Source organism: Hyperoodon ampullatus, assembly GCF_949752795.1.
Source record: "Hyperoodon ampullatus genome assembly, chromosome: 3".
Classification (NCBI taxonomy): Eukaryota; Metazoa; Chordata; class Mammalia; order Artiodactyla; family Ziphiidae; genus Hyperoodon; species Hyperoodon ampullatus.
Window position 1 is genome coordinate 138750926 of NC_136916.1, and position 26771 is coordinate 138777696.

Genomic DNA, 26771 nt, shown 5'->3' on the forward strand with positions numbered 1-26771 from the left:
GTGTACAAGCCTTCCAACTTCCTTGAGGTACAGATTTCCTGATAAAAAGAAATGCCTTCATTATTTCAGGTAAACAGTTAAAACTAGGTCACATTATAATATGCACCTGATTTGTTTATTTTCTTCTCAGCTAGTTCTTTTTGACTAATATAACTCTTGAGCACCATTTACCTGGTATATTTCTTAATGGTGGATTTAATCAATTTATCATGATAAACTTTAGTAACTGCATGATCCATTGATATTAAGGAATTCAAGATAACTAGATTAGATTGACAATTTAGTAATTTGCTCAATCTAAAACAAGTTCATTTAGAGCATTCTTTTATAGATTTGGGGAAAAAAAACCCATGAAATCCTGTTTCTTAGCCATGCATTTAAAAAATGAACTGAATAATGTTACATTTGCTTTTATTCTTTTAAATTTATTTTTCTCTAAATTAATCAAATAGGAATAATATGTTAGCTTCAGTAGTACTGCCACATTAGCTAAATGACACTATTTTGTAAATTGAGTTCTTTCTATAGTCTCTATGTTGTCACTGAAAGTAAATGTAAATATGCCTCATACTTAAAATATTATACACAAAGAACATCTTTGAAATTTTATGTTTTGCTTATTAAATTTAAATAGAGAATTCTGTGTAGCCATTATCATTTCAACTAATATCATTATTAGTAACTGAGCATGTAAAACTTAAAAATAATTATATAGAACATACCACACTCATATAATACCACTAATAATTACCTATAATGTTTTTTGTTTCAGCTAACCTTTTTTCTCACTTTTAGACCACAGCAATGAAAAAAATAATGTATTACAATATGCGTATAAAAACTGTTCAGAGGCATCTTAATGAAGACCTCGAAAAACTGAATGATCAAAAATGTAAATTACAGAAGGTGCCAGAAGAACGAATAAAATTATTCAGCTTTTTGAAAAAAAATGTGAGATTTAATATTGTAAAATTTCAATAGCCTTCTCTTAAGAAAACTGGCAGATAAGATACTATTATCTTTTAAATTTTATATGTATGTATACATTTATAAATATGCATACCTTTTTAAATTAATACTAAGTTTCAAGTAAGTTTGCCCTGAAAATGTTTTGATTCTAGGTACTTAACTGAGCTTCATTCTGTGCTTAGAAATCTGCAATTTTAAAAAGGTATAGGCATATTAATTTATAAAATTTTTAAAATGCTGTGTAATTCAATATGGTTCAGTGAGTTATAGAGATCTGTTAGACTTATTTCACTACATTTTTATTAGATACCAGCAGGCTGTGCTCAAAATTCATTTTCTTATCTAAAATGCTAAAGTAGTACTTTACTATTGTATGTTGTATACTATTAAAGTATAGCTTGTTATAAAGTTCCCATAATGTTGTATACTTTAATAGTTTGTGCTTTGGTAGTTATATGTGCTTTTTTTATTTAGAATAAATTGAATTTCCTTTACTAAAAGTAGACTCTGAAAAATGAAGGATTACTGGGCTTCCCTGGTGGCGCAGTGGTTGAGAGTCCGCCTGCCAATGCAGGGGACATGGGTTCGTGCCCTGGTCCGGGAAGATTCCACATGCCGCGGAGCGGCTGGGCCCGTGAGCCATGGCCACTGAGCCTGCACATCCAGAGCCTGTGCTCCACAATGGGAGAGGCCACAACAGTGAGAGGCCCGCGTATCACAAAAAAAAAAAAAAAAAAAAAAAAAGAAGGATTACTTACCTCAAAGCAGAACTTTGTATATATAAGAGCTTATTGTATTAAAAAAAAAGGTATAAGAAAATAATGAGTTATTCAAAAAATGGTGTTACAAAAATAGTCAAACTACTTGGGAATAGGGGACTTGGATCCTTAGTTTATACTTTACTAAAAGTAAATACAGTGGGGAAAATAGAATTAAATGTAAAAATGAAAACATAAAAAAGCAGAAGAATGTATGGATTAATATATTTAACTGATCTCAGCCTGCCAAATAAGAAAAATACTAGAAATCACAGGGAACAGAATTTAGATTTGATTGAAAAAAAAAAAGTAAAACCCTTTTGTACTAAAAAGCACATTAATGAAAATAAACAATAAACGACAGTCTGAAAAATTGTTTTCAACAAACATGAAGGACAAACATAATATCCTTAGTATAAAAGTACTCATAAATAAAACAAGACAAAAAGGTAGGGACTTCCTTGGTGGCACAGTGGTTAAGAATCCACCTGCCAATGCAGGGAACACGGGTTCAATCCCTGGTCTGGGAAGATCCCACATGCCACGGAGCAACTAAGCCCATGAAGCCCGCGTGCCTAGAGCCTGTGCTCCGCAACAAGAGAAGCCACTGTAATGAGAAGCCTGTGCACCACAACAAAGAGTAGCCCCCACTCACCGCAGCTAGAGAAAGCCCATGCGCACCAACGAAGACCCAATGCCGCCAAAAATAAATAAATTAATTAAAAAATTTTAAAGAAGACAAAAAAGTATATATCCAAGTAGAAAAATTAAGCAAATTCCATAAACTATGATTTTACAAAAGAAGAAATAAAAACTAATAAACATTTGAAAGAGGACCTCAATCTGATTATTAATTTCCTAATATGAAATAAGACAACAAGCAACCATTTTCACCTATAAATTTGTCATAGCCTGCCTGGTGAAGATGGGTGTGACACTATTACACCACTGATGAGAGTGTAATTGGGTCATGTATATTACTAACAGCCTAAAAATGCTCATAGCCTTTGACCCAGTAAATCTACTTCTAGCACTCTATTTAAAGATTTGGATAAATATTTATATGAGAATATTCATCACTGTACTATTAATAACAACAAAAAATTGGAAACTACCTAAATGTTTAAAAAGAAAGGCAGAATTACTCATTCTTAAGATTGAATGGTATGTAGCCATTAAAAATCAAGTTTTAAAAATATATTTAGTACTCTTTCTGAAATGAACAGGTTTAAATTCATATTATAATCAGAAAGGTATTCTTAAAACATTAACATAATTTATTTATTTGAATAAAAAAATCACAGGAGAACAAGTATATGGAAATCATTTTATATCTGCCATTTTTATGTGCAAATGGATGTATTAATATGTGAAAAATAATAGTTATAGATTATATAAACTATAGGTATTTTTATAAAATACGCTTACTTCATTTTTTTTAACAGCTGTATGTAGCCATTATAGAGAAAGGAGTACAGATACTTAGCAAATTTCTGTTTGTATGCACTTCTCTGTGTACAGTACAATTTATCTTGAAATCCATTTTATGGTGCTGGGGTTAGGGTAAGGCAAATGAGGCACTCACCCTGAGCCCAAAGTTTAAGGGAAGGTCTAAAACCTCCATAATTAAGATAAATCATACACTTTATTATAATATATATTTTTAAAATATTTATTTATTTATTTAAATTTATTTGGTTGCACCGGTCTTAGTTGTGGCATGTGGGCTCCTTATTTGTGGCATGTGAACTCTTAGTTGCGGCATGCATGTGGGATCTAGTTCCCTGACCAGGGATTAAACCCAGGCCCCCTGCATTGGGAGCATGGAGTCTTAACCAATGCACCACCAGGGAAGTCCCTATTATAATATTTCTTTAAAATACAAATGAATGCAAAAAAAGTCCATTATGAACAACAAGAAAAAATCACAAATATCAAAATTTTAAATAAAGACATTGCTGTGCTGAGCCGTATAGGAGACTGAGGCAAAGAGAAAAATGTGCACCCCTATATCCATGCTTGTGTGTATTTTTATGGTGTTTCCCAGAATACTGAAGTAGTTGAAAAATTGAAAAGTAGGAGTGATAAAAGTCACATTATTTCAAGTTTATTCTCTTTGTTCCAAAACCAGCATTTCTTATCATTTTACTTTGGCTTTATTTAGAAGCTAACTCATCAATAATATTTTAAAATTTATTTCTTTGCTTTTCTTATTTTCAATTGAGAGAACTGCCATGTCTGAAGTATTTAATATTGGCTTTCACTTGGTCAAGAGAAATTGGTTGACCAAACTTGTACTAAAGTTATAATCACATGCTTGCCATGTTTTTATGAAGTTTGGCTTATTTATTATCTAGATTGCTACTTTGTTAATTTAAGTTAACTAAATATTTAATAGATTCCACTGAACGATTTTGCTCTCTGGCACATTGATTTCAACAGTTGGAAGAGGAACTGACTGAACTCAGAGGATCTGGCAAAGGGCACAATGATAGATCCAGTAACAATAAAGTAACTGAGCTTGAAAAATCAAAAAACTGTGAAACTGTCACAGAAGAACCAAGTCTTCAGCAGAAGATAGTGACCAAACTAAATGCCTTGAATGAAAGGGTAACATTCTGGAACAAAAAACTAGATGAGTATGTTGAATGAATTATCTAGTTGTTCAAATTTGAAACATGAGGGAAAAGAATGTTCTGGGCCACTGGTCGAGCTCAATTCTCTCCTTCAGGAGAGTATGAAGTATGAAGTAAAACATGACATGTTTTTCCAGTCCAGTTCTTAGTAGAGGTAGGCATCATTGGTTCAAAGTTAGCATATAGTTTTTTACAGAAGCAATACTTTACTAGGAACACTGGACTTCCCCTGAGTGGCTTCTTGTCACATCATGACTCTAGTGTCTGCAAATTAAAAACATTACTTTTTTTAATGTTAGCTGCTACTGGTGCAGAAAGCACATACAAAAGTTGTCTGGAATCATGTAGAAAGAAACTCAGGTTGAGTATCAACTATAAACATAAAGCAAGAAGACTTAGTAAGTACTGTGAATTTTTTTTTTAATTTACTAAGGCACTAAGTGGATAAGTTAGTTTGCCCTGTAATAATAAATAGTAACAAAATAATAACAAATATTTATTGAGTTCTTACTCTGTGCCAAGCTCTTGGCTAAGAGCTTTACATATATTTTGCGTATAATCCTCAAAAAAGCCTATTCAGGTGTAGGTACTATCAATCTTGTCATTTTCTAAGAAGTTGCAGCAGAAAAATGTTGTGACTTGTCTAAGATCTGAGAATCATAAATGGTGGAGCCAGGAGAGTCTTCTAACCTTCACTTACTCTGAGGTTAACAAAATTTGAGGTGATTTTAATTGCCAAAAACAGAATGTCTTTTACTTGGTTTAACTGTTAGCACCAAGCTTTCTTTATTCATTGATGAAAGCCTTATATTTTAACATCAGCTTAGAAGAAACTATCATGAATTTTAATGTTGTGATTTTTAGATCATTTTAATAACTTTATTTTTTTCTTAAATAGAATTGAAGGAATTTATCGTATTGAAGTAAAACAAAAGAAGAAAAGTCATAGTTTATTAATCCCATTTTTGTTAATTGAGTTGGAGACTGTGGGAAACATCCACTTTGAAGAAGGCACTCGATCTGATGACTGGTAAATCTTTTGATATTTAGTTATAGCTTTAAAACTAATTTTAAGTGCTTAGGATCATCAACCAAAATATCAACTTAGAAAAATCTTAAAATGTCCCATTTCAAAACACTTTCCATATAGAGTATTCATCCACTGAAAACTGGCAGTTACCTACTTTACCATATGTACATTTCTCTGTTTATACTATTGCCATGAGCTAACTTGAAAACATCCTAATAGTATTTCTTTGCTCTTTACTTAATTTTCCTTAGCCCAAGAGCAGAATATAATTTAGAAAAGCTTATGGTCAAGAATTAATTTTATGTATGTTTATACGGTTTATTTCTGGACTGAATATAGCCCTGGATTCTGAATACTGGGTGAGAGGCTAGAATAGGGAAGGCGTGGCAAAGCAGGATTGGCAACAGCAAGTTGCAAACACTGGAGGAGGCTGCCTAGTAAATTTCCTGGGGGTCCATGATCAAAGTGAAACCAGTTGTCTAGAGCTAGATAGAGCCAGGGTGCACATAGACTTTATGAGTTAAAATAAGGCAGACACTTAAAAACCAGGAATTCAGGAGAAAAGCCCATTTGGACAAAAATGGCAAAGCCACCCAAAATGGAAACAGGAAAAAGGCATCCACACTTCAGAATCAAGGCCTACTGGTAGACACAAGGAAGTGGTTGTGTTGCTTCAACTAGAGGGTACAACCCAAAAAATGATCCTAAAAAAAGAGAGCCTTGGCACAAAAATATCATAACTTTCATATTTCTGCAGTTACTTTCTCAAAACTGAGAAGCCCGTGAACAAGGAAACATGTAAAGCTATAGAATGGACTTGATATATCACCCCAGAGGATGGTTTTACTCACAGTCAGTGTTGAAACAAACACTGATTTTTGTGAAGTAAAATACAAAAAGAAAAATGTGTGACTGTTATCCATTACTTTAAGCCAAGCCCCCTGATTCTATTAGATGTGGCTCTAACTCACCTCTGTGAGTAAAAGCTTCTGAAGCGCCTTGGGTGTACCCTTGGTGGAAAAGTCTAAGACACTCTGCCCAAGGGACAAAAGGATCTTTTACAATACTTTCTTTTGTATCAGTAGATCCATTTGCCCAACAGTTATCACTGTTGCTTAACCACAATATTTGATTTTTATGTACAAAGATATAAAAGGTATTCATCCCAGTTCCCATGTAAACAAGTAGAGGCCTTGATTTTTCAAGTGTTAAGAATTGAATGGTGTCTCTCTGCAGGATGTATGCATAATTCTTCAGTCTTTCATTTGTATTCATTTGTATTCATTCAACCTAAGCAGAATTGTTTTTTACTATTTGTTTCTTTTTAACTTATCGCAAAGTAAGCTCTTTATAAAACAAGTACATTAGTGGGAAAAAAATGTAAAAGCAAAATAACTGAAAAGCCATTTAGGTAACCGTGTCAGCCTGATAGTAATTTAGATAGCTTTGGCGGATTTTAATAAGCATTAATAATTGTTTACTTGGTTTTAATAAAAATAACTTTGATCCATTTTAAGGAGATTTATTTTTCAGTTTAAAAAAGTCCTGATTTTACAGAGACTTGCCTGTTGAGTAGATTGTTGCCACTACAGCATTTTCATTATAGATCATATTATTTACCTCTGTATTGCCAACTGAGTTATCTATTGACATCAGACAACATTTATCAACATTTATCAGATGGGGACTCCAATGCATCAAAGATGCTGTCCTTGTGCTTCAGAAGCTTTTTTAACCTGCTTATAGATACATGGCATTTACAATTTAAAGAAATAACTTCAAAGTACCACAAAACAATATATAAGTGACTCTGTGAGCTCCTTGGGGACAGATAGGATGTACCTTATAAGTCATTATATCTAGCATAGGGCTGGCTGGATTCATAACTCAATAGATAGCTAATTGAAGTCTCCATATCAATATATAGATACTCAGTAGGTTCACTTTTGTCTATAAAATAACTTTCAGCAATTAATCTAGCTTTTTATATATAAACATTTCATGCTGTACTGTTTTAGGGAGCTACAGAAACTCAGACTTTTTGTTTTATACTGTTTTATATTTGTTTTTGATATGGTTTAAGTCAGCAAGTCAGTTAACAGTATTTATTAAATGCTTGTTTAGGATTTTGAAGTGATTTTAATAGATTTTATTAAGCTCCAGCCATTTAAAACCATGTGCATTCTACATTTGCTAAATGGGTGCATCATTTGGTTATTTATGAATGTTTGTAGGCATCTCTCTGTGTAACTGAATATCTTAGTCAATGTGTATATCACCACTGTGGATGCTCACACATTCAGGTCTTACTGAATGAGTGAGGGCACCCAGTGACATGAGGGGCCCTCACTCTCCTAACCTCGGCAGATCTTGTTGCTGTTAGCCATTCCTTCCGTGTGACTTCACCTCTCTCTCTCTTTTTTTTCTTGTAGTTAGACATTTCCTATTTTCTTTTTACACTCTCCCTTGACAGTCTCTTCTACTCCTGCACTTTCAAAAATTACTTCAAGTTACAATCTCTCTCCTTTACTCCAGTTCTGAATTTCTACCTATTAGACATTTCTAGCCAAATGTCCAACTGGCAAGGCAAACTCAACACATTTAAAAGGGAACTCAGCTGTAAAGCAAAAAACAGACAGTGGGGTTAGAGTCAGAAAGCCTAGGTTCAAACTCTATCTGCATAGTCTTAAAACAGTTATTTAACTCATCTGAATGTCATCTGTAAAATGAGAAAATAAAAAACTATCACAAAAGGTTACTGTTAGGATTAGACAAGGTGATGTAGAAATATTTAGTTCTTAATCTTTTTGCTTTTGTTTTCCTCTTCCTGCCCACAAACCACCCCTTCCTTCCGACTCCTCCATTCCTGTTTGTAGCACTACCACCCTCTTAGTCATAGAGGCACAACAAACACTGAAGCCATACTTGACTCCATTCTCTTCCTCAATCTCCATATCCAATCAGCCTAAGACCCACAGGTTCTCTCCATAATGTCTCTTGCATTCGTTCTCTCCTTCTTTGTAACCAAAATCTCCCGCACATGGGCCGTCATAACCTTCCTCTTAGACTATTGCTACATAGAGCCAGTCCCTTCCTATGCCAAGAGCACTCTGTTAAAAACAAAACAAAAGCCTCCTGTAGCAACCTGTTATCTTCCAAATTACATTCTAACTCTTCACCCTGACATTCAATGTCCTTCACTGTATAGTCTCCAAACTACCCTAACCCCTTTTCAAACCCTTTCAGAGTCAGCTGAACTGTGCATGCCTCACTGCTCTTGGAATATACCTGGTACACCAGTGGTTTTCTTTGTTCTACGTTCCTTCACCCAGAATGCCTCGCATCCCAGGCCCTGGCTCTATCATTGCCTGTCAAAACTTACTTTATCTTCAAGGATGACATCAAAAGCCATTCCTTTGTGAGGAATTTTCTTGTCATCTCCATGAGCTATAGTCATTTCTTCTTCTTCTTTTTGAATCTTCATAGCACTGAGTTTTATCTCTCCTATCTTATACTCTATTATAATTTTGCTTGTACTTGTCCTATTACTTCTTCACTTTATTGGTTTATAAACTCGGTGAAGATAGAGACTGCATCTTTTTAATCTTGGAGTCTTTTCTACTTTGTTCACTTGCTCAGCATTCATCCACTGAGCTTCTACCATAAGTCACATTCTATGCTAGGTGCTAGTGATAAAAGTCAAATAAGATATAGTTCCCTCTCTAATCAAGCCTACAATCTGCTGTAGAAGACTATGGTAATGAAATAGTAATAAGTTCTGGGATGACTGTACACATGGAGAATGTAGGAGGGGGCAACTGTGTGAAGATCAAAGCAGAGTGGTGAGTTAGAGAAAGTATTCTGGAAGTGGGGGCACTTGAGGGAGATGCTTTGATCTGAGTTTTGAAGGACCGATAGAAGTTAACTATACGAAGAATTAGAGGAAGGACTTTGCAGGCAGAGGAAACAACATGTGAAAGGGTGTGGCAATAGTATAATATGTTCGGAGAACTCAGTAGTTCCACATGACAAGGGCCTGATCATTAAGGGTCTTGCAGGCTGGGCTGGGTAGTTTGAATTTTGCCCTTACATCTATCAGACTCTTTGAAAGAAAGGTGTAGCAGATTTCAATATTATTTTATACAAAGTCCTAGAGAGTCATTATTTCAGGTTCAGACTAAAATGTGTATACATCAGACCAGTAACGACATGCTACCCAGTTGCATGTAGCACATATTCAGCAATGCTGTGAGAAGTTATCATCCTCCGTGACATACTGATAATATTGTAAGTCTCAGTACTTCTCTAACAGCATAGGTCTGTTCTCCCTCCTCCAGCAGTACTGCAGCCTCTGAATGATGTTTTCTCATCCACGGTGTGGCCAGGTGATTGAATTAATTGCTTTACTTCTGTGACCCCAGGTAGCACAGAGCCCTTGTCCTCTCAGCACCAGGGTTCCCTATCTCCAGGGCTCTAGGAATTCCATATGAGGAAGGGATCAGCTGCTTAATTCCCAAAGAAAAGCTCTATGAAAGGATCATACTACTTGGAGTTTCCTGTGCCATTCCTGGTTCTTGCATTCCTGGGAGACCAGGCTAGAAGCAGGGAAACTGTCCATTCATCACTTCCATCTATTCTTGATTACTCTCAAGGGCAATTCTCGATTACCCTTTTGTTACTTTATAACAAAAACCTTATCTACATAAAACGCCTATAGCACTAGTTTCTATCAGAGCACAATAATAATGATAATAATAACAATTAGAGTGCAAGTAATAATGAGTTTCAGTGGTTCCAGGACATGTTGTTTAGGGGTGACTTGGACTAATTTAGGCCCACCCAGGAAATGATCCCCCTGTATATGACACTGTAGGTTTCCCACTGCATTCCCTCTGAAATCCCTATTTCCCTCTGAACTAGTTAGCAGCATCATGCTGGATTGCAGCACTATTTCTATCTGTCTCCTGTACCAGACTGCGAGCTCCTCTGGGATTAGTTTGGTTTGGGCAGCTCACTTTTCAACTCTCGGGGAAGAGTAACTGGGCAGTTCCTAGCTGCACTGGTTCAGTCTTTGCTAGTGAGAAAGGCGAATGCTCTAAATTAGGAGCTCAGATGTTAGTCTTAGGAAGAGACAACCCATCAGGAAGCTTACCTTTGTGATCTTAGCCCACACCCATGCTCAGGCCCTGGTTGATTATCCCAGTGAGGACCAGTCATCTCATTCAAAGGCAGATGTACCCCATATAGGAGCACTTAACTTCCTTTTTAAACTGATCCATTTTTTTCAAATTTATTTTTTATTTTTAAGGTAACATTGGTTTATAACGTTATATGTTTCATGTGTACAACATTATACTTCTACTTTTGTATACATTACAGCGTGCTCACCACCAAATATTTAGTTTCCATCTGTCACCATACAGTTGACCCCCCCCTTAAATTTCAAATTAATCTAAATTCTGTGCTACTTTAAGACAGTGCCAGAATTATTACTGTGAGCATGGCCAGGCAAGGGCAGCAGAGAGCCAATGAGCATTGTGTACATTTTCCTGAGATCTTCACACAGCAGGCCCCTACTTCTCCTTCAATTCTTAGCTCAAATATCTTCTCTGAACGTCTTACCCAAGACCTGTCTTAAGTATCCCCTGCCTCTCCAAGCCTCTCTTACCCCAAGCCTTACCCCAAGCCTCTCTTTCTTCAGAGCACTTACCAGTTTAGATTTTTTTTATGTCTTGTTTATTTTTTTGTCCAACTCCCTTGGAAGATAGGATCCATGAGAGCAGGGACCCTGCCTCTTTCACTTCTATATCCCTAGTTATGAAGTTATTGCAATAGCCCAACTAAGATGATGGTGATTTTAACTAGGAAAATAGCAGCGGTAATGATTAAATAGGGTCATATTCAGGATGTATTTTAGATGTAGAGTCAAACAGACTTGCTGAAGACTTGGATATTGGTGAGGAAGAGAGGAGGCAAGGTTTATTCCTGGGATTTTAACCTAAGCTACCAGTTAGGTGATGTTGCCATATACTGAGGTGGAAAACACTCAGGAGGAGCAGGTTTAAAGGCAGGTGTGTTAAATTTGAGAGGCCTATTACATATACAAGTGAACATAGCAAGCAGGTAGTTGGATGTTCAAGTGTGGGTATATCCAGCTAAGTGGGGTAAGGGTAAAGCCTGAAAATAAAATGTTGGAATTTACTAGTATAATAAATATATATGTATTTATATATATATATAATATATTTAAAATATGTATTCCCAAAGGACCAGGTGAAATCACCTAGGGATAGAGTTTATGGAAACAAGAGGAGAGCCAAAGACTGATTCCTGGGGCAATCCAACATTTAGAAGTCTGTCAGAGGAAAGAGAAGCAGTAAAGAAAAACATGAAAGAGCAGCCAGTAAGATGAAAGCCAGAAGCATGTAGTTTCACTGAAGCCAAAAAAGGAAGTGTTTCAATAAAGGAGGATTGCTCCATATCTTTTAGTCAGAACAAATACATAATAATTAATAAAAGAGCTCTTATTTTATGTTTCAAAGTTTAGCGCCTCTTTTACTGATTGAATAAGAACCAAATCAGAGCTATACTATATGACCATTTATCTTTAGCCAAAAAAGAAAATATTAGCTATTACTTTCTTCATATGTAACTTTATGCTCTCAACCTTTTAAGGAAAATCTCTTTTTTTTGCATATATTTTGTATTCCCAGGTTTAATTCCTGCTATGAATTAATTCTATCACGTTTTTGTACATGGGACTTCAGAACATATGGTATTATAGGAGTGAAAGTAAAACGTGTCATCAAGGTTAACAACCGTATTCTGAGACTAAAATTTGAAGAGAAATTCCAAAAGTTTTTGGACAATGAAGATATGCATGATTCAGAGTAAGAAGTTAACTTCCACAAGGAACATTTTTACAAGTCTGATTTTATTTTGTAAAAGAAAGTCTTTCTGTTTTAAAAGTTTACAGTATTGAAAATATCCTTGTCAGTAAATAGTTCCTTTTCATGCATCTTCCTTGACTAGGATGACCTCATAGTTTATCCACATTGGAGCTCTTTTTGAGACTGAGGAGGAGTGGAAGTTTAATAATGACACTGGAACATCCAGCGAAAATGGGAAATATCCTGGGCAAGGCATATGGTCACTTATCTACAGCTAGGCTTTTCTGAAATCAATTCTAAAACTTTTTTTGTCTTAATTATTCTTAAGGAGCTATCGACAGATGCTGGAATGCCTTTTTTATGTTTTTGATCCTGAAGTTACAGTGAAGAAAAAGCACCTGCTACAAATACTTGAAAAAGGATTCAAAGACAGTGAAACGAGCAAGGTAGCATAAAATATCATTCAGAATAATGCTTTCTTCCTAATGAATAAAACTTTGCCACTGATTAAGCGTGGTTTGATTCTCAGTGCTTTCATTCATGTTAGAGCAAACTTATACTGTTTCACAAAAAGCTTAGTGCCATCATGGAAAGTACAATCCCTCAGTATCCGAGGGGGATTGGTTCCAGGACCTCCCACAAATACCGAAATCCAAGGATGCTCAAGTCCTTTATATTAAATGGCATACTATTGGCATATAACCTATGCACATCCTTCTGTATACTTTAAATCATCTCTAGATTACTTGTAATACCTAATACAGTGTAAATGCTGTGTAAATAGTTGTAAGTACAATGTAAATTCTATGTAAATATTTGTGGAAGCAGGGCAAATTAAAGTTTTGCTTTTGGGAGCTTTCCAGAATTCTTTTTTTAAAATATTTTCAATCTACAGTTGGTTGAATCATGAATTACTTTATCTTCATGATTATCTATTTAATCTTTCTAGGCATCTTATATTTTATATTATGATCCTTTTGTGGATGATTTTGAAATCCACTTCTTTAATCTGTTTTAAACTCTCCAAGGTCTTCTCCATCTTGAAAAAATTCATTCAGTTAACACTGCTGTCCTTTCTATCATCCTATTTTTCTCTTTAGTTTTACTGCCACCATTTCTTTATTCTCTACTTCATTTTCCCCACCTTGATACTGATATTGCTATATCCTTGGTCACTCCTGAGCTCCAAAATATCCAATCAACCTTTCTAGGTCCTCCACCCATTTGACGAGGCAGCTGTAGCACACTGGTATAGAGCAGTGTTTCCTAATCCTTTTCTCATCATGACACACATAAAATCAAAGTATTGCTGCATTTGAATCCTGGCTTTCCTACTCACCAGCTGGGTGACTTCACCTCTCTGCCTGTTTCATCCATTCTGTAAAGTGAAGTTAATAATAGTATCTTCTTAACAGAATGGTTAGGATTTAGTGAGATATGTGCAAAAAGGTTCTTGGATACTTGTTCATAGCATCATTATTCACAATAGCCAAAAAGTAGAAGCAACCCAAATGTCCATTTACAAATGAATGGATAAATAAAATGTGGTATATACATACAAGAGAATATTATTCAGTCATAAGAAGAAATCAAATTCTGATACATGCTACAACATGGATGAACCTTGAAAACATTATGTTAAGTAAAAGAAGCCAGACACAAAGGGACAAATACTGTATGATTCCACTTACATAAGATATCTAGAACAGGCAAATTGGTAGAGACAGAAAGTAGAATAGAGGTTACCAGGGGATGGGGAGGATAGAGGGACAGAGAGTTATTGTTTAATGAGTATACAGGTTCAATTTGGGATGACGTTCTGGAAATGGATAGCGGTGATGGTTGTACAACATCGTGAATGTACTTAATGCCAATGAATTGTACACTTTAAAGTGGTTAAAAAATGGTAGCTTTTAACCTTATGTGTTTTTTTTTTACCACAATAAAAAAAAATCACCAATAAAGCTTTCCAACCTCTTGGTGGAGAATAAATTGGAGGGAGTAGAAGCAAGGACAGGGGCACTATACGGGGGAGGTCCTACAGCAGCTCAGGCCAGAGATGATGGTGGCTTCAGCAGGGTGGTATAGTAAGAGTGCCCTCACTGTACTTTCTGGAAGAGAAGTAGGAAGTAGGTGAAGAATTGAGGAAGGCGAGTGAAGTGCTCAGGGTCAGATCAGAGAACTCTGAACCATCATGGGCACAAAGGGTAGAGGAAGGATGGGGGTCTTTCTGTGTGTTTTCTGCCTGCCAGACACTGTGCTAGCACTTTATCCCCTGCATCTCCTAAAGGAGATACAATATCTCTAATCCCTCCAGTAGCGCTCTGCACTGCTCTGTCCAATATGGTAGCCACCACCCACATGTGGCTACTGAGCATTTGAAATGTGACTGGTCAGAATTAAGGTGTGCTAAAAGTTTAAGACATATAATACCAGTTTTTGAAGACTTAGTACAGAAAAAAGACTATAATTTCTTATATTGATTACATATTAAAATGATAATATTTGTGAAATATTAGATTAAATAAAATATATTATTAAAATTTACCAAAAAAGTTCTTAGACCAGTTCCTGGCACATAGAAAATTTTTTATTAAATTCACCATTATTGCTGAAACATTTGATTATGAGACTGACACGCAGCCTTCTGTGCTAAGGAGGCAGGTTATTGCTGAAACATTTGATACTTTTGATTGCTCTTTCCATTTTGAAACTCTCCTTTAGCATCCATACACTATTGTTATCCTCACATTTTTCTGATTGTCCCATCTTTGTCTCCTTTTCTTTCCCCGTCTTGCCTCTAAACAAGAAAATACCAGAAGGTTAAAGTTTACTATTCTGCCCTTCTTTCTCCACACACCATCAATTATTCTCATTGTTAAGATCTTAGAAATGGGGGAACATAATTGGCTAGAAAAATCACTGGGTAGCACAAAGATCAGATAAGCTAAATTTCTATGTTATGTTGTGCACACAATGAGTAAAGATTGATATTTATGTTCTGCATCATTTAAGAGATGGGATCTGATTAAAAAGATATGCTGTGTAAGCAGCTGAGAAGGAGGATTTGGCTTAGTGTGGCAGTGTCTGGTCCAGGCAGAGAGCCATGCACATAGCCTCTATCTCATGGATATTTAGTGATGTTCATCGGAAATCTGAGATTATAATTACTAGAATGTGGAATTTGTGATCAGATGAGCCACATTTTAGTATTTTTATTCTAAATCTCTTTGAATAACAGGTTTCAATAAGAAAACAGGCAATTCAGCATTTATATAAAAGATATATTTTAGATAATTTGGCTACTAATATTAAGCTAGTAATAATTTCAAAACTCCAAGATAGTGACAAGGAGGAGTAGACCTGAGTCCAAATCATGACTTTGGCAATTTCTGCTTCAGTCCTTGGATAGATCATATAATCTCTCTTAGGTCTAGTTTTTTTTTTTTTTTACTGCTAAAAATAGAGATTTTTGTTTGTTTTTTAGAGCTGCTTTCACAGCAAGTAATATGAATATTTCTTTTTTCTTTTTTTTTTTTTTTTGCGGGCCTCTCACTGTTGTGGCCTCTCCCATTGTGGAGCACAGGCTCCGGACGCGCAGGCTCAGCGGCCATGGCTCATGGGCCCAGCCGCTCCGCGGCATGTGGGATCTTCCTGGACCGGGGCACGAACCCGTGTCCCCTGCATCGGCAGGCAGACTCCCAACCACTGCGCCACCAGGGAAGCCCTATGAATATTTCTGATAAAACACTTTTAAAGAAATAACTCTAATCACAAGACAAACTAAAATTTCCATGCATTAGCACAATGAGATGTATCTGGAAAATAATGTAGATTATTAGACCAATTATTAGACTATTTATTTATTTAAATAAGAATCTTTAGTGTAATTTCTCACAGAATGTTCTTTTTGGAATTTGCACAGTTGCTAGTGGAGTATCCTTGAAAACATGCAAAACTATAGCTCCTGCACCAGGAGCTGAGTGGTCAGTTTTGACTCTGGCTGGTTTTACAGGAATAAATGTTGTTCTGTATTACTTTTCATAAATCTATTTGCATATAAATTTAAAATATGTAAATGGTTTTATAGAATGAAGTTGCACCTGAAGGTTATCTACTTCTTTTCAGTGAGTCTGACCTGCAGTTTCCTTGCACAGACATATAAACATAAAATGATAAACCATCTTACTAAAGTTGAAGTATTGTCAATCTTGTAAAAATACTCATACTTTGTTTTTTCTTTACAGCTCCCTCTCAGAAAAGAAGCTGTTATTCTTGCTAACAGCCTAAGTATATGTGAGTGTCCCAGAATTGAATTTCTACAGCAAAAGTACAAGGAGGAGAAGAAAAACTCTCTTGAGCATGAGCTCTGCAGACATGGTAATACAAGTATGCGGTGTTTCTGAACTTTTAAGTTCTAAGTATTCAAATTCATTAATTATTTGCATAATATTTTTGATACTTGGTTTTATCAACCTGGGTGGTTTTCTGAAACCCATTTTAGTTAGTGTTTACCAGTGTAGTGATACATGACTTTCTGATCTATTACTTTAGTCAGGTTGTCAACAAATATTTACTGAGTGATTATTATCAGCAACATCAATAGGGTGAGACTAATTCGTTAATCATATTTAATCCATCTTATATGAAATAAACACTTTTCATAATCTGCTTCTGTTCATTAAGTTGTGTCCTAAAAATAAACTTACCATATTTATGTACATGTTATACACACACACACACACACAATCACCATACAAACCCCAAATTCATAGAAAAGAGAAAAGAGAACTTGGCCTATTTATATGATAATCATTATATAAAGCACTTGGGAAGGCAGGCCTTATTTGTCCTTAATTATCAAAATATAAGATGATAAGAAAACCTGGTTATTAATCTAAAGTTGGCTAAAGACAAATTGTGAAGTGTGTGGATTGCTTTAAAGTTGCCTTATAGAAGATAAATGTTTGGTATCTTAATTTAGTCACAGTTATTAGTACTTTATGTGCACCTTGAATATATGTAAATAAAAGTACATGAGTCAGTTTGTAGGACACTTCTGGGAGAGGTTCTCAGGTACCCACAGACTGGAGACAAAGACCAGCTCATCATGTCCTCTCTTGCCCCACCCTCTTCCACTTTTCATTCTTCAGTTCCACCAGTATTTATTGAATGCTTACTGGGTATTAGGCACTTGGTTGGTGATAGGGATTTAGTCAATACAGACTAGACAGTTTCTCCTTTATGGTGCTTACAAACAATAATATCCAAATAAATGTAAAATTACAACTATAATAAGAGCTACAAAGATGAAGTATTAATGCATAGTACCAAAGAATGTAAAATAAAGAGAACTGATCAGGTCAGGGGGTAAGGGACATCTATTCTTTGGTTTCAACTATCCAACCTTCTGAAGACTGGGTAGTCAGAAATTTGGTTAACTGAATTCTATAAAAGTAATATTCTAGGTTCCAGACTCTAGCTCTGTTAAGATGATGCATGCTGAACTAAATTATGTGTGTTTTGCAGTCTTTCATTCAGTTAATAATAATCAGAAAATTAAGCAGATTACTGAATCTAGAAAGAACTACTATTTGAAAAAACCATTTGCTTTTTTTCTCATCCTTCTCCATTCTCATTTAAGAAATATCCATGATAGGGACTTCCCTGGCAGTCCAGTTGTTAATACTTCACCTTCCATTGCAGGGGGTGCTGGTTCGATCCCTGGTCAGGGAGCTGAGATCCCACATGCCTTGTGGCCAAAAAACCAAAGCATAAAATAGAAGCAATATTGTAACAAATTCAATAAAGACTTTAACAATAGTCCACATCAAAAAAAATCTTTAAAAGTAAAAGAAATATCCATGATGTTTTTCTTGATCCTTCTGGAATATACTTTCTAAAACAATTAGATTCTCCCAATTTACATTTCATAACTTGTACATAGTTTTAAAAAGTCATCTGAATACTTTATGCATAGTAATTAGAAGTTGTTTCATAGGATTCAGTGACTCCTAGGGATCCTTAGGATTTAGTGAATTTCAAGGTTCCTTAATATCTAAAGGGAAAAGAAATGTTCATCCATTCAGTAGACATATATTGAGTGCCTCTTATGATCTAAGCTATGTGCTGATGATACAGAGATGAATTTTTACCTAGTTAACAAGAACAAAAAATTCCTTAAATTCATAAAATATTGATAAATATTGTCTTCTTTCCTTCTTCCTTCTCTGTAAAGCTTTGCTTGCTATAATCACAGGAATTCTCTTTTATAAACATTTTATTTATGCAACAAATATTTATTGAGCTTCTATTTTGGATCAAGCAGTGTGCTGTGTGCTTTACGGTGGCAGACAAGATAGCCAGGATCTCTACCTTTACAAAATATATAGTCAAGTCTGGGGCCAATAAGGAAGATTATATTGGAAAATTATTCAAATGAATTAGTGTTAAAACATTTTGTTTTTTCACACTAGGTATCCTCCTGATTACAAAGGTTTTCCTTGGCCAGAGTGTTCAGGCTCGTGATCAGGACTCCATCAGTCAAGCCAACTACCCAATGATTAATTCAGTGTTCATTCCTCGAAAGTATTTACTAAGTATGTCTGCCATGAGATAAATCTTTTTTCATCTTTCTGAATACAAAATGTTTTCATTTAATACAGATGCTTACAGTTTAACCTCTACCTAACAAAACTTATAAACTTAATAAAAACCTGTTCCTAGCTACTAATGAACTTCTATATTTCTATTTCCTACTTCAGTGACATTTATATATGTATGCATGTAGATATTTTATTTTGTAAAAGTTTGTTTTATGTTTTATATACACAGATATATATGTATGTATAATATATTATATGTATTTCAAAAAATAGAACCCACCCAACTTTTAACAACAAAAAAGTAATATATTTGTCAAAAACTATATGGCTAAACATTGAATAGAAAAGTGAAAAAGTATGAAAAGGAAAAGGAGATGAATAAAACTAAACCCTACTAGTCTGTGTAGTGAAAGGGTGACTAGTATTTATAGAATTAAGAAATTGTCTACAGTGGTGGGAAGATATAAGAGAAAATACCTCAATGACATAATATTTGGAACTTACCGAGTTTGTTGTTTATTAATCTATGTAAGGGTGAAAAAAGTATATTAAATATCATTTTGAAGAGTGTTTGTTTGTTTTGCTTGTTTTTGTTTTTTATTTTACCCTAGATTCTATCATGGGACAAAGAAACTGTGATTGCAGCATTCGGCAGTACAAGTGGTTTGTCTTTGATCATGACCTTGTTTTGCCTGAATACATCGTAGAATTTGAGTATATTACAGTGGTATGAATGCATTTTTAAAAATTTTTCTTTATTTTTTTGGCTGCGGCGGGTCTTAGTTGTGGCACGCGGGATCTTCGTTGAGGCATGCAGGATCTTTCGTTGTGACACACAGGCTTCTCTCTGTGTGGCACATGGGCTCCAGGGCGCGAGGGCTCTGTAGCTGTGGCGCGTGGGCTTAGTTGCCCTAGGCATGTGGGATCTCAGTTCCCCGACCAGGGATCGAACCCACATCCCCTGCATTGGAAGGCGGATTCTTTACCACTGGACCACCAGGGAAATCCCATGAATGCATTTTAAAAACTGGAAATCCTTAAATGAGAACAGAACAGTAATTTGAAGCCTCATAATGTTATGTTTATAATATATATATACAGGCATACCTCAGAAATATTGTGGGTTCAGTTCCAGACCACTACAATAAAGTGAATATTGCAGTAAGGTTAGTCACACTAATTATTTGGTTTCCCAGTGCATATAAAATTATTTTTACACTATACTGTAGTCTATTAAGTGTGAAACAGCGTTATGTCTAAAAAAATATATACATACCTTAATAAAAAAAAAGTATACTTCATTGCTAAAAAATGTTACTCGTCATCTGAGCCTTCAGTGAGTCATAATCTTTCTGCTGGTGGAGGATCTTACCTCCACGGGGATGGCTGCTGACTGATCAGGGTGGTGGTTGCTGAAGGTAACGGGTGGCCCTGACAATTCCTTAAAATAAGACAACAATGAAGTTTGCCGCATCAATTGACTTTTTCTTTCATGATTGATTTCTCTGTAGCATTGCAGTGCTGTTTGATAGCATTTTACCCACAGAACTTCTTTCAGAATTGAAGTTAGTCCTCTCAAATCCTGCCACTGCTTTATCAACTAAGTTTATGTAATATTCTAAATCCTTTGCTGTCACTTCAACAGTCTTCACAGCATCTTCACCAGGAGTGGATTCCATCTCAAGAAACCACTTTCTTTGCTCATCCATAAGAAGCAACTCCTCATCTGTAAGGTTTTTTCATGAGATTGCAGTAATTCAGTCATATCTTCAGGCTTTACATCTAGTTCTCTTGCTATTTCCACCATATCTGCCAATACTTCCTCTACTGAAGTCTTGAACCCCTCAAAGTCATCCATGAGGGTTGGAATCAACTTCTTCCAAACTCCTGTTAACATTGATATTTTGACCTCTTTCTGAATCAAGAATGTTCTTAATGAGATCTAGAATGGTAAATCCTTTCCAAACAGTTTTCAATTTCCTTTTCCCAGATCCGTCAGAAGAATCTCTATCTATGGCAGCTATAGCCTTATGAAATGTATTTCTTAAATAATAAGACTTGAAATTTGAAATTAGTCCTTAATCCATGGGCTGCAGAAAGGACGTTATGTTAGCAAGCACAAAAACAACATAAATCTCATTGTACGTCTCCATCAGAGCTCTTGGGTAACCAGGTGCATTGTCAATGAGCAGTAAGTAGTATTTTTAAAGAAATCTTCTTTTTCTGAGCAGTAGGTCTAGACAGTAGGCTTAAAATATTCAGCAAACCATGTTGTAAACAAATGTGCTGTCATCCAGGTTTTGTTGTCCCATTTATAGAGCACAGGCAGAGTAGATTTAGCATTTAAGGGCCCCAAGATTTTCAAAATGGTAAATGAGCATTGGCTTCAACTAAAAGAGCCCCTAACAAGTGACTCAGCCTGTCCTTTGAAGCTCTGAAGCCAGACACTGACTTCTCCTTTTTGGCTATGGAAGTCTTAGATGGCATCTTCTAATATAAAGCTGTTTTCATCTACATTGAAAATCTATTTTTTAGTGTAGTGACCTTCATTAATGATCTTAGCTGGATCTTCTGGATAACTTGCTGCAGCTTCTACATGAGCACTTGCTGCTTCACCTTGCACTTCTATGTTATGGAGACGGCTTCTTTCCTTGAACCGCATTGAACCAACCTCTGCTAGTTTCAGACTTTTCTTCTGCAGTTTCCTCGCCTCTCTCAGCCTTCATAGAATTGAAGAGAGTTAGGGCCTTGCTCTGGATTAGGCTTTGACTTAAGGGGATGTTGTGGCTGGTTTGATCTTCTATCCAGAGCACTAAATCTTTTTCCATATTAGTAATAAGGCTGTTTCACTTTCTTATCATTCATGTGTTCACTGGATAGTACTTTTAATTTTCTTCAAGAACTTTTCCTTTGTATCCACAGCTTGGCTAACTATTTGGAGCAGGAAGCCTAGCTCTCAGCCTATCTCAGCGTTCAGCATGCCTTCCTCACTAGACTTAGTCATTTCTAGCTTTTGATTTAAAATGAGAGGTATGTGACTCGTCCTTTCACTTGAACACTTAGAGGCCACTGTAAGCTTACTAACTGGCCTTATTTATTTATTTATTTATATTTGCGGTACGCGGGCCTCTCGCTGTTGTGGCCTCTCCCGTTGCGGAGCACAGGCTCTGGACGTGCAGGCTCAGCGGCCATGGCTCACGGGCCCAGCCACTCCGCGGCATGTAGGATCTTCCCGGAACGGGGCAGGAACCCGTGTCCCCTGCATCAGCAGGAGGACTCTCAACCACTGCGCCACCAGGGAAGCCCCTAACTGGGCTTATTTTAAGACTGTCTTGTCTCAGGTAATAGAGGCCCAAAGAGAGGGAGAGAGACAGGGAAATGGCTGGTCAGTGGAGTAGTCAGAACACACACAACATTTATTAAGTTCACCATCATATATGAGCATGGTTTGTGGCACCCCAAAATAATTACAATAGTAACATCACAGATCACAGATCACCATAACAAACATAATAATAATGAAAAAGTTTGAAATATTATGAGAATTACCAAATGTGACACAGAGACATGAAGTGAGCAAAGGCTGTTAGAAAAATAGCACCGATAGACTTGCTTGATGTCTTCAATTTGTAAAAAATGGCAATAAACCAAAACACAATAAAACAAGGTATGCCTATATATAAATATAAAATGATTATTCTTTAAAGGACTTAATTTTCAAAACAAATCATTATGACACCTAAATATTTTATCATGCAAATATATTACATGAGTAATATATAACTGTAGTCTCACTGGAAAAGATTCAAACTGTATTGAAGAATATAGAATAAACATGAAAATCTGCTTTCACCTCAATCTCACCACCACTCCCTTTCCTGAAGGCATCCACCGTTAACAGCTTTGTGGGTTTGCTTTCAATCTTTTTTTCTGTGCATTTACACATATAACAACTTATACCATTTTACGTAGTAGAGTCAAGTTCTAAGTGTTCTGTAAATTTTTTGCCTTTAACAATATGGTTTGGACAAATTTCACTTCAGTACACATAGGTCTATACTTCAGTCTTTTGGTGACTTCATACTATTCAGTAATAATCTGACTTATTTGACTGTTCCCCTGGTGATGAAACACAGGTTGTCTCCAATTTTATTACTATTTAAAACAATATTTCAGTGAGTATCATTGCAGATGCATCTTCCATACAAGTATGGAAGTTTTTCTGCAGCACATATTTGTAGAAGAATTGGCTAGTCAAAGGATATATGGATATATGTGTTTTAATTTTGATAGATTTTGCCAGTACTCTTTACAGAAGTTGAACCATTTTATAAATTTCCAACAGTGTGCGACAGTGCTTGTTTCTTTACATCTTTACCAACACAGGTATTATCAATCTTTTTGTTTATATCTGATGGCCAAAGAAAGGATATTTTATCCTTTCATGTGCTTATAGATTATTTACAGTTTTATGAATCACCTGTTATATCCTTTGACCATTTTCTGTTGGACTCTATCTTTTTCATATTGATTGGAAAAATCTTTATATGCATTCTAGATGTTAATCCTTTATCTTTTATATATATTGCAAATGTTTTCTGTCACTTGTATTTTCATTTTATTTGTAGTGAAAAAAGTATTTGTCATTTTCATTTGTAATTTACAAGTTAATTTTTAAGAGATCAGATCTCTCCATCTTTTACATTGTGGATTCTGAATTTTATGTCTCATTTCATAAGGCTTATATAAATATTCTCCTTTATTTTCTTCCAATACTAATATAGGTTGTTCTAAAATTTTTAGTTTTTTTTTTTTTTTTTTTTGGCTGTGTCGGGTCTTAGTTGCAGTACATGGGATCTTCGTTGAGGCATGTGGGATCTTTTGTCGCGGCGCACAGGCTCTTCTTTCATTGCAGTGTGCGGGCTTCTCACTAGTTGTGGCGTGTGGGTTTTCTCTTCTCTAGTTGTGGTGTGCAGGTTTTCTCTTCTCTAGTTGTGACATGCGGGTTTTCTCTTCTCTAGTTGTGGTACGTGGGCTCCAGGGCGCATGGGCTCTGTATTTGTGGCAGGTGGCTCTCTAGTTGAGGTGCCCAGGCTCAGTAGTTGTGGCACATGGGCTTAGCTGGCCTCGTGGCATGTGGGATCTTAGTTCCCCGACCAGGGATCAAATCCACGTCCCCTGCATTGGAAGGCGGATTCTTTACCACTGGACCACCAGGGAAGTACCTAAAACTTTTAGCTTTTTAATTCTATCTAGAAATTGTTTTATTCTGTGTGAGGTAGGGGAGGTCAAATAATTTTATCCTTAAAAATGGACCAAGCATCATCTTTTTTACTCTATTTTGAAATATTAGCTATCATTAAAATTATTTTCATATATAAGTGGTCTATTTATAGATCCTTCTATTTCTGTTCCATTGATCTCTCTGTCTAATCTTGGACACCTACCACATTATTTTGGTTATTACAACCTGATGATATGTTTTGATATGTGATAGGGCAAATTCTCTTCCCCTGTCCCCACTTATATATTTTTTAAAATTCTTGGCTATTCTTGAACATTTTCCTTTCCAAATAAAATTTAGAAACAGTTTGTTAAGTTCTATTTAAAAGTCCTACTAGGATTTGATTGTGATTGTATTGAACTTAAATTTAATTTGGGGCAAACTGACTACTTTGTAGTATTGGGCCTCTCATCCAGGAACATGATAAGTTATTCCATTTACTCAAGTGTTCTCCAACATTTTCCTTTATATACGTCTTAAACATTTCTTGTTAAGTATAGTTCTGGGCATTTATATTTTATATTGTTATGAAGCAGATTGAATCGGTCAAATATGCTTTCAGCAAAAGACACAGAAATCCGAACAAACAGAAAACAGAATAACTGAAATAACAAGAAGTAGTGAGGCCAAGTCCCTGGCTGTTGTGACTGACTTCAGTGATGTCGGCAAAGAGCTCCATCATCCTTCTGCTTGCCACTTCATGAGCTCTTTTAATCGGAATATTCAGTTCTTTCGTCACCTCTGGGAAGTTTCTTTCTCTTAATTCCTTGATCATTTCTTCTCTTCCATTCTCTGTTAAGCCCTCTGGAACCTCTGTTTGTTAAACGTTGGACATTCTGAACTGATCCTGCATGTATTTTAATTTTTTTCTCTTGTATTTACATTTCCATTTTTAAATTCTGTGTTCTGGAAGATGTCCTCAATATTAGCTTCCACTTGCTAATTTGATTTGCTGTCGTATCCATTTGGTTTCTCAGAACATTTATTGAATATTTTCTATTTCACTAATTGTTTTTATTTTGACTTCAAAGCATTTACCCTATTCTTTTCTATAGCAGCCTATTCTTTTATAGATGCTTTGTTCTCCCAAATTTTAAAAAATTATCTTATGGGGACTTCCCTGGTGGTCCAGTGAGTAAGACTCCATGCTCCCAATGCAGGAAGCCCGGGTTTGATCCCTAGCTGGGTAACTAGATCCACCACGCATGCTGCAACTGAGAGTTCACGTGCCGCAACTAAAGATCCCGCATGCTGCAATGAAGATTCCGCATGCTGCAACTAGGACCAGTGCAGCCAAAATAAATAAATAAATATAAAATGAAAAAGTAAAAAAAAAATTCTCTTAGGGACCATTTTGGTTTTTTCTAGACCCATTTCTGTTTGTTCATGTTGTTTTTGCCCACTCATCCACAGTTCTTATGATAATTACTCAGTTGCCTGATAATTACCTAGAGCATCCTCCTGCTATTTTACTTGTTCACTCTGAACATCAAGTTTCTTGGAATCTGCTCTTTGAAGTGGTTATCTCCTGCACATATTTTGGCTGCAGGTTACATTCCTACTCCTATTTGTCTGTCAGTTCAGTCCCTTCTGATTTATATCTCACAATTTTTAGTCTTTTGTTGGTACCCTCTCCACTGTTATAAAATATTTTTAAATTGTCTTTTGCTAGTTTTACGGAATTTTCAGCAGGAGGACACACCCATTCTTAGCCCACAATTTTAATCTACTCTCACAGATTTCCTAATGTGATACTCATCATAGATATTACTATGTAACAGGAAAAAAGTTAATTCATCTTTCCTACATAGCCTATTTCTTTTTCAAAATGATAAATACAGCAACCAAATTTTCAACATTTTTAATAAATTTTTTAGGTCAAGGCTCACTCTTTATTTTCTGCATTCAACAATGTTATCCTAGAAGAAAGCAAAACAAATTCAGAAGGATCAGTATTGTCCCAGGATTTGAAATTTGATGATGAAGTTATAAAAATGGATCCCAGGATCAAGCCCAGACCAAAACTTATTAGCTTGGATGATAAAACAATACTTTCCCTTGCCAAGACTAGCATTTACAGTCATATTGTGGTGAGTATTATGAGGAATAAAATTTGGGGACAGGAACCTTGAATTTGGTCAGAATCTATCGCATGAAATCTAAAGATATTAAACCACCTATCTGATGATGCCAGGCAGCATGCTGTCCATGCTGGGCATGCTTAAAAGTGCCCAGCCCTTTTCTTCTACAGATCAGTGTTGTCCAGTAGTAATATAATATGAACCACATATGTAATTTTGAATTTTCTATTAGCCACATTTTTAAAGATTTTTAAAATTAAAAGGTAAGATTAATTTTAATAATATATTATAGTTAACTCAATATATCCCAAATATTATCATTTCAACATACAGGCAATATGAAGATTCATTAACAGATAGTTTCATGCTAAGTCTCTGAAACCTGGAGTATATTTTACACTCACAGTACATCTCAGTTCACAGTTCAAGTGCTCAATAGCCCCATGTGACTAGGGGCTATCATAGAGGACAGTGGAGGTCTAGAGGTAGCCTTGTAATTTGCAAGGAATTTCATTCCT

General features: G+C 35.6%; 1 protein-coding gene across 1 annotated transcript in view; it reads left to right on the forward strand.

Annotated features, from left to right (window-relative positions):
* Positions 1–26771, forward strand: part of LRRC9 (leucine rich repeat containing 9) — a gene marked incomplete at both ends in the record, with an annotated part of 95737 nt that overhangs the window by 8591 nt on the left and 60375 nt on the right. Inside the window, 9 exons of the mRNA XM_079700504.1 lie at positions 796–951; positions 4170–4366; positions 5262–5393; positions 12107–12283; positions 12612–12729; positions 16531–16663; positions 18760–18882; positions 19500–19615; positions 26050–26262. Coding sequence (XP_079556630.1) covers positions 796–951; positions 4170–4366; positions 5262–5393; positions 12107–12283; positions 12612–12729; positions 16531–16663; positions 18760–18882; positions 19500–19615; positions 26050–26262 — 1365 coding nt within the window. The remainder of the gene's footprint in view (positions 1–795; positions 952–4169; positions 4367–5261; positions 5394–12106; positions 12284–12611; positions 12730–16530; positions 16664–18759; positions 18883–19499; positions 19616–26049; positions 26263–26771) is intronic.